This window comes from Amblyomma americanum, chromosome 7 (genome assembly GCF_052857255.1).
Source record: "Amblyomma americanum isolate KBUSLIRL-KWMA chromosome 7, ASM5285725v1, whole genome shotgun sequence".
In the NCBI taxonomy this organism is placed as follows: Eukaryota; Metazoa; Arthropoda; class Arachnida; order Ixodida; family Ixodidae; genus Amblyomma; species Amblyomma americanum.
In genome coordinates, this window is record NC_135503.1 from 89,688,358 (window position 1) to 89,696,835 (window position 8,478).

At 45.3% G+C, this 8,478-nt stretch overlaps 1 protein-coding gene across 3 annotated transcripts in view; it reads left to right on the forward strand.

The window, feature by feature from the left end:
* Positions 1-7,882, forward strand: part of LOC144099389 (glutamate receptor ionotropic, kainate 2-like) — a 109,202-nt gene extending 101,320 nt beyond the window's left edge. For 2 of the 3 annotated variants that reach the window (XM_077632639.1, XM_077632640.1), the window contains exons 12-14: positions 3,418-3,643; positions 5,264-5,526; positions 7,264-7,881. In XM_077632639.1, the coding sequence (XP_077488765.1) occupies positions 3,418-3,643; positions 5,264-5,526; positions 7,264-7,476 (702 nt within the window). In that variant the 3' untranslated portion in view covers positions 7,477-7,881. Of the gene's footprint in view, positions 1-3,417; positions 3,644-5,263; positions 5,527-7,263 lie in introns of all 3 variants that reach the window. The other variant, XM_077632638.1, reaches the window with a different exon arrangement.
* Positions 7,883-8,478: the final 596 nt, after the last annotated feature.

Here is an 8,478-nt window from a genome sequence, read left to right on the forward strand (position 1 = left end):
CTCCGTCCACTTGATCCTACCCAGCATTCCTTTTGCTTTCCATTGGTACACACGCCATCGAACAGCCGCCGATATTAAAATGAATTTGCCCGATGAGGTCTGAATGGGTGGGAAAATTCGCGCAATGAAACTCGATGCGTATGGTTGGCTGCCTTCATTGACAGCCCGCTATTAATGTAGGCTGCAGAGGCGCGTACTTCGCATGCGTGCCACTTAGGGAGCCGGACTGAACAAAAGACAACAGACGGACGCAAAAGCAGTGCAGGGTAGCGAAGTTCTGCGCCAACCAGGAACACTGAACAAGGGTTCCTAAGAATGTAGGTTTTGCTACCCGCAACTATGATCCATGAAAAACAACTATAGTATAATGCAGATAATTTGATCGTTGTCCCGCAGTCAGCTTAGCTGGATACCAAAAGTCTCTCCTAATCCTATGCAAACTTCCTTACTCCGTCTGCATCCACTATGCTGTGTCATCTTCCTTAGCGTTTAGTTTCATCCGATTCTGCGCCGCCAACGGCTACAGATCCTAACTAATCACTCCCTCATTTTTATTGGCCACAGTTACTGTTCTTCTTCATTTGGACAGAATATCCTCAATTTGCCTTTTTTAGCCAAGCACATGCTGTGGTAGTTCCATTTGTTACCTTTATACTATATCCCATCCTGTCCTTGAATCGTTGACCTATCGCCACTTCCGAGCTAATTTTATTCAATGGCACTCAAGATTTTTCCCTTAGATGATTGCCAGTATGACGCCTTGGTTCTGTCTTCTTTACTAACTCGTCCATCATCGCGTGGGCGTTTTTTCCCAATAGACAGGACGCTACGCTGGCTTTTTGTTCATTCTCTTAAACGCCCGCATTGTTCCGTCGCATCACCGCCAGTGTGTGAAAGGGTTCAGGTGGCCAAAAAGGGGTACCAAAATTGCTTCCATTTTCCTTTGAATGAAACGGGCAGCAATGGGGCCTCTTCTTTAACACTATAGCAGCGTGCTATATGTGAGGCCTGAATCATAGACCTCTAGTCATCTAAAAATAGATGAGTAGATACAAAAACGTGTCGCATAGTTTTAATAAAAGTAAGGCTTGTGAGTAAGAATAAAGCGGGAGAAGAATAAAAAAAAAAGAAGCTTAGAGTAAAGTTCGAGCTTTTATTAGGGTTTTTATTTTTAATTTTCAGGCGTAAGCACATTCCTTCGCAAGTTTCCAGCGGCCCCGTAGTTCGCTGCAACAAGCAGGGATAAAGTTTGAATTTCAAAATGGGACAGAGAGACACACGGCCATATCCGCGCAAACAGCTCGCTGAATGCTAGCAATGTGAGTGTCAACCAAAAGTACTACTCTAAAGCAACTCTTTTGAATGCGGTATTCAGGCTTACAGCAGTGACAACACTCAGTAGTGTGCGGCGCGGTCTGCATTGTGAATAATACAACACTGATGTGTGCGCAAAGGTAAACGCATGCAGTTCAGCTTAATGGTGGTGCGCAAGCATGACGGAAAAGCTGTGGGCAGGAGCAGGTCGAGCAGGAGAAGACTCTCATCGAGTGCAGTGTTTCGGCTCCTTTTTCAGCTGTTTCTTCGCGCTGTTTTTCCTACCCGCCGTGGTGACTCAGTGGCCGTGGTATTTCGCCGCTGATTCAGATGACGCGGAATCAAATCACGGCCACTTTGGCCACGTTCAGAAGAAAGCAAAATGTAAATTCCCGTGAGCTGTGCGTTGTCAGCACACGCTAATAAACCTGATTGGCTCTAAATTAATCTAGATATCCCTCCAACTCGGCGTCCCTCAGAAGCTTTGTGTTTCCTTGGAACGGGAAACCGTAAATACCACCACCGCTGCAGTTGTTTTGTGTTATTTTCATGTAATTGTGAATTTTTCTCCCAATTCTGTTGTATTCTTGCTCGAAACTTTTGCGTGATAGTGATGCATGCTTCTTTGCTGTTACTTGTGCAAGCTACTACGTTGCCTTCCACATGAATGAAATGCCTTCTGTGACCTGTTTTCGTCTTTCTTAAACAGAACCCGGACGGTTTGCTGCAGCCGCTGAGCGTGCTGAAGCTCGACGCCACAGTTTATTTTGTGTGAAGCCTCCGAAGTCCATGAAAGGCTTCAGATGTGGGGCAACGCTCTTTGAATCGACATATCTGTCATGGACATCTAAAGTTGGCCGCGGTACGGAGTCAGGCCTGATGACGTCATCACAGCTGGAACTGTGATCCGGGACAAATATGCGCTGAGCTGCCACCGGACGCGCTAAAGTCGCGGCATAGTAAGGAAATGAAGGAAAAAAAAGCCGTGTACAAACACAGGACGAAGAAAGAACTCGGCGGCACAACGCGCAGACCAACAAATCGTTTTTTATTCCGCCAAAAGCGAAATATACAGCTGCAAACACATCTGAAACCAAAGAAACAAACATTGTAAAACCCCGGTACACCAAGGTGCAATCATTGCAGGTAATTTGCAGAAGCGAAACTGATAAATAACTTAATTCCTTCTAAAGCAGCCTGAGAGATGGCTTGCTGACGAAAATCTGGCATCTCTGCAGAATGATTAGTGCATCGAAAATTTCCCTTGCTTTCTTCGTTCTGTGTTTCTTTAGGACGCGCGTGCTGTCCGGGAGAGGAGTCGAGTTTTTTTGGTGGACATTCTGTGCAATGCACTGCTGGATTTCTATCTGTGCCTGTCTTTTGCAATCTGGCGTGCTCGCTTAGTCGAGAATTCAGACAGCGACCCGTCTGCCCGTTATAAATTTTCCCCCACGATAGTGGAACACCACACCGAATTTACAGTCAGTGTAGCGATTTTGATGCTTCATGTCACATGTGCCTTGTAGTGGTTCGTCCTTATTGACCCACCGGTGGTTTTACAACACTTGCGTTTTTGCTTTCAGATGTGTCTCCAATTATATATTTCGCATCTGGCAGAATAAAAAACGAGTTGATACTCAGCGAGCTCTGCCATCGTGTTTTTTCTTAGTCCTGTGTTTCTACGCTGTTTTTTTTTCCTTCTGTGAGATGCACCAACTTGCCCAAGTATCTGCCTTAACACAGTTAAGGAAAAGAAATGGACAGACGTTATCGTAGCTCTATATATCTTGTGCGCTCTTGTCGCTGAAGTACGTGACAGTTCCCTACATTATAGAGAACGGATTACGCAAGGCTGTCATCATTTTCTACGACTCGAAGGAGAGGAAGTTATGCGGAGATATTTTCGTCCCACTCTCCTGTGCTCTTTATTCTGAAACATATGGTTTCTTCCGCTGTGCATCTTCTGTTATGTTCGTCTCTGTATATCTATGCTCTTGAATAATTCGACATTCTGTTCTTTCAATAGATGCACTTCTATCCAGCTATTAAAGCGGATAAATGAACGATGAATTTAATTTCAATTATTCATAACCGCTCCCGCAGAACTCGGACAACCCGCTGATCAAGCGTATGTGGACAACGATGAGCACGGCCCGGCCCACTGCGTTCCCGACCAGCAACAAGAAAGGCGTGGAGCGGGTGAAGCGCGGCAACTACGCTTACCTCATGGAGGCCTCCTCCATCGAGTACGAGGTCGAACGAGACTGCAACCTCACCGCCATAGGTGGCCTGCTGGACAACAAGGGATACGGCATCGCCACTCCACCCGGTAGGCGCTTCAAATATGGAACGAACGCAAAACAGAACTCATTGCGAGGTAAAGGGACCGTTGTTTAAACTTACCAGATCTCGCAGTGAATTTCGGCAAGCGTTTTTCTGGAATGTTTTTGCCTCTCCCTTTTCTGCAAGAGAAATTTTGCGAAACCTTGAACGTAGATTTTTAAACTGCTCAAAATAATGTCCGAACGATTGCATAGACATCAGTGAGGCTGAACGGATTCTCAATGCTTTCTCTGTTTATTTCTGAGTGCTCTGATCTGATATTGGTTCATATGTATAGCACACTTGACAGGAGGGCAAGAAAATACAAAACTAGCTGGGAGCTGCAGAGAATTAGATGGTTTTTGATTTTTATGGGAGTTTAACGCCCCAAAGCGACTCAGGCTGAGAGACGCCGTACTGAAGGGCTCCGGGAATTTCGACCACCTGGGTTTCTTTAACGTGCACTGACATCGCACAGTACACGGGCCTCTAGAATTTCGCCTCCATCCAAACTCGACCGCCGCGGCCGGGATCTAACCCGCGTCTTTCAGGCCAGCAGCCGAGCGCCATAACCACCCAGCCACCGCGGCGGCTGAATTATTAGGTGGGTGAATGAGATTAGAAACGTTGCTTGGATAAGACTTCTACAGCGGGCACAGGACAAGGTAATTTGACGGGAGTCTATCATGAAGTTCACGTAGTTCTGGTGATTTGGAGCGACTTAATTGTGTGCCAGACCATCGTGCCGCGGCTTACCCAGGGCAAGGTAGTTTGAGGTGAGCAGTAAAACTCTGTTCTGAAGTGAAAGTACTCCTGATGATAATGATGACCACTAGAGGGACTTGTCTGCCAGACCTTAACATGCTTGACAGACCTTGACATGGGACAGAAAATTACATACCACTCGACTTCCAACGCAACAAAGCGTTTTGAGAAAAGCTGTTGTTATGGGAAGCGTCCGCACATATTTGATTACTTGAGTTATGCCTGGGCACAAGCGGTGTTTGTTCCTAATAACCGATGCTGTGATCACAGAAGCATTTTTATAGTAAACTGAAGTGGTCTTTTTTCCTTTCGAGTCCACACATCGAGAGTATTCAACAGAGTAAGCCGCGTACGGGAGAGCGTGTCTCTTCAATCGCGCAGCACCTCCGCTGAGTTCAACATTTTTAGGAGGCAGTGCTTTTTTTTCCTGAGACAAAACTCAATAATTCTAGCTCGGTGTCGACGAAAAGTTTGTTTACATTATGCATATTTCGCAGTAAGCGCAGCGCGATTGGGATCCTCGTATTGCACGCGATGCATTCGGGACCAAGTCTTCCGTTCTAATAAACGAATGGTCTCGTTAACTGACTAGGAAATAACGAGATTTCATGCTATCGTCCCATCGTATAATCAGTCCGTTGAATCGCAATATGTTGCTCAGAGAGGCTGAGAAAGGCGCGAGTGTTGGTAAGTCGACAGGTATGCACGCAATTGCCTTTCTGGGCTCGATATGCCATATAATCAACCCAGTGTGTCGGAATAGAAATAAAAACGTACAGTGACCACGACTGTTTGGACAGTGTAGCCAAGAGCGTGTCGCTCAACAGCATATTTCAAGCGGCTGTTGGGGTGCGTGACGCAGGCTCCCCAGTGCGGTCGGTGCTCTCGTCGTACATCATCCGGCTGCAGGAGCGCGGAGACCTGGAGATGCTCAAGAGGCGCTGGTGGCGCGTGAAGGGCAAGGACGCCTGTCCCGTCGAGGGGGCTGCCTCATCCACGAGCGAAATGGGGCTGTCTAACGTGGGAGGCGTGTTCCTGGCCCTGATATTCGGCTGCGGGGGCGCCATCGTCATCGTCACTCTGGAGTTCTTCTGGAAAATAAAGAAGATACCGTACGGCGAGAGGGTGAGCTCAACGGTCCTCTCCACATCAAGAATTCATGCAGCGCATAGATAGTTCCCGAATATGCACGATGCCCCTATTTACAAAGTTTCAAAAGGTCGTGAAAGATTTAGCGCACAATAAGATGTGGATGGTGAAGAAAAAAAGGAACACACGAGCGCTAACTTGCAACAGTTTATTATGAACAGCCGAGCCGAATATATCTATAGGCAAGACGTTGCCTGACATCACGCAATGCCCTGCCAGCCATAAAAAACAGCTACAAAGCAAGTATTTAAATTCCTTCAAAGACAGCGCAGTATGCGGCTTGGGCACACAGATATGCTCGAAACGTCCAATCAACTCTGCCTCGACGATTTCGCGCGTCAGTTGTCAACTGCTTTTTGTGATCAATTCATAGTGCAATCTTGATACATTGGTGAACAATTCGAGTTCGAGGAATATAATGGTATTTTATTTTATTGTTCACTCAGACGGAGCTTTTTGAAGTAGGAAGAAGTGCGGGACTGTCAACACATTACGCCCAATATGCAGATTCTTTTGTATAAAAACTCCGCGTTATCCAGTTTTCAATGAAAGTAAAATGCATAAATGGCTCAGTTACTTAATGGTAAATAACGCGCTCGGGTCAAATACCTCAGAGTTTAGCGCCGGATGATGGGAATCAGCATTGCCGCGCGTCAAACGCTTCTTAAGCTTCCAGCTCAAGGACTTCTTCACTTGTCATAATGTTGCAAGAATAATATTCACGAACAGTGGAGTTCCAATCCCGCTAGTTTAAATGCTGAATCCTTGGCGAACGTATTCCTTCAAATTAAGAAAGAATGTATTAAGAAACAAAGAAAAAAAGAAATATGTTTGGTTGGGCTGGATAACTACCTTTCGTTGTTACTGCAAGATACCGGGCCCGTGTTCTATAAGGATCCATTATCCATTTCATTTTGCCAGATCTGGGCGTGACGGCAGCATCAGACGAAAGCAGTACGCGGGCAGTCACAGTGATCGCAGCTTAGCGGGTCCCCACGCAGATGGTGAAAGTTCACGAATGATAAATACATCGAAAGTAAATAAGAACAGAAACAAAATCGAATAAATAATTATGAAAACTGATTGAAAAATAAAATTGAATTTAAAAAATCAGTTTTTGACAAAGACCATTAAGCGCTACTGGCTGCGACATGCCGGCAATTTTGAGGCTCAGTCACGAACCAGCCATTTGTTCAGTCGCTTTCTGCTAAAGCTTCAAAGCCATGTCTATGTCACCGCACCACAGTGGCCGATACCAGAGGACAAATTGATAGCAAAGTGATAATTGCTTTTTTATAGATTACGGTACTTGTGCATTATTTCGGAACACTACATATTACTTGCATAGAACCGGAAGGTTTTTTGCTAGACTTCAAGCAATATTGGACGCCTAAACAGTTTAAATCGGACTGAACATTCAGGACAGATGCGTCCAGTGAATGCTTGCTTGCACTTCATTGGAGGTTTCTGGCCAATCACATGGTTCATCTTAGCTCGTTGTCGAATCTGTTCTGTATTTCTGAAATAAAATGTGCAGGTTTGAACAGCGAATGCATGTCTCCATCAGGCACAGTCGCCTTTTTTCGTTTTTTCATGATAAACTTCACTGAAACACAAGCACGCCATTACAGTCAGCAGTTCAGAGAGCGCATGTCTTCCGGTCAAGCTCCTAATCTCTCCTCGTTCCTCTCTGTTCTCTATTTCTTCTATTAGGATTCCGTCTGGATTGAACTCTGGAAAGAACTGAAGGTGGTCCTATCCTGCAAGGGCTCCAAGGAGAATCCACAAAAGACGCCCGAAGACTCGCTTTCTAACAGCATAGGGCTCAGTTCACTTCACCACATTAACTACAGCACAACTAGCATAAACCCAGCCGCGAACATACTTTTGCCTAAGGCGGTCATACGACCTGAAAATAAGTGCTGAAAAGTGCACAGACACAGTTTTCCTCTGAGACCTTATCGAAGCACCTCCCCAAGCATCGCCCCGACATTCCTTAAAACAGATATTTTTTGGTACTGGACTTTCGCTTGCGCCGATGTTTGAGGCCCTCGCGGAGGAGCGAAACGACCAGGCCGATGAAAGACACGAAAGAGTTGCCATTAAAAAATACACCTTAAAGAAAGAAGTTTAACCCTACATACTTTTCATGTGTGCAGTATGAAAAATTAACGTAGTCCTAGCATTACCACGTCCTTATACTATGCAAACCAGAACATAAAGAATAGTTTGGCACCCTTAATGAAAAAAACATAAAGAGGCCGTAATTTGACGTGTGACAACCGCGAATCGAGAAGAAAGGGAGTACAATAAATGTTCCGGCAACAACCCAATCAGCCTAATGTTTTTTTTATCTACTTAAAGATCACAGACTGCTTAACCAGGCGTGACAGTCCAAGCGTCTTGTTAAGCGTCCTTCGACATGAAGCTTAACAAGAACCTTTCAGAAAGCGTGCACAAAAGTCAGCAGACCAAAGGTGAAAACCATATGTGATAAAGAGTGCTGCACATCAGAATGGTGGGTCAACATGTGCTAACTTCGCTGCCACAAATTACTGAAAACACGAGGATATCACCCTGTTTGCGCTTTTTCTTCACCATCGAATAACAACAAACTAATTGTTCGGTAAAGCTTGCAGAACCCAAGAGAAGAAAAGTAAATGCATGTTTTTTTTTTTTTTGACGTTCGCGGTATTCGTAAATGAATAAAATAAAGGGGGGCTGTCTTTCATTTAGTTAACGTATCGGGATTTTCGCGGTGCGAAATATTATTTTTCCCTTGCACTTGGGCCCCTGTGGGAAATTCTAAGCTTTTCATTTACTATGGTGTGCGCGTAAACTTGCGCAGTTAATACACTTGCATACACTTTCACACCTATTTGCTTCAGTTTACACACCGCGTACACCACGTTAGCAAATCTCTCGGCG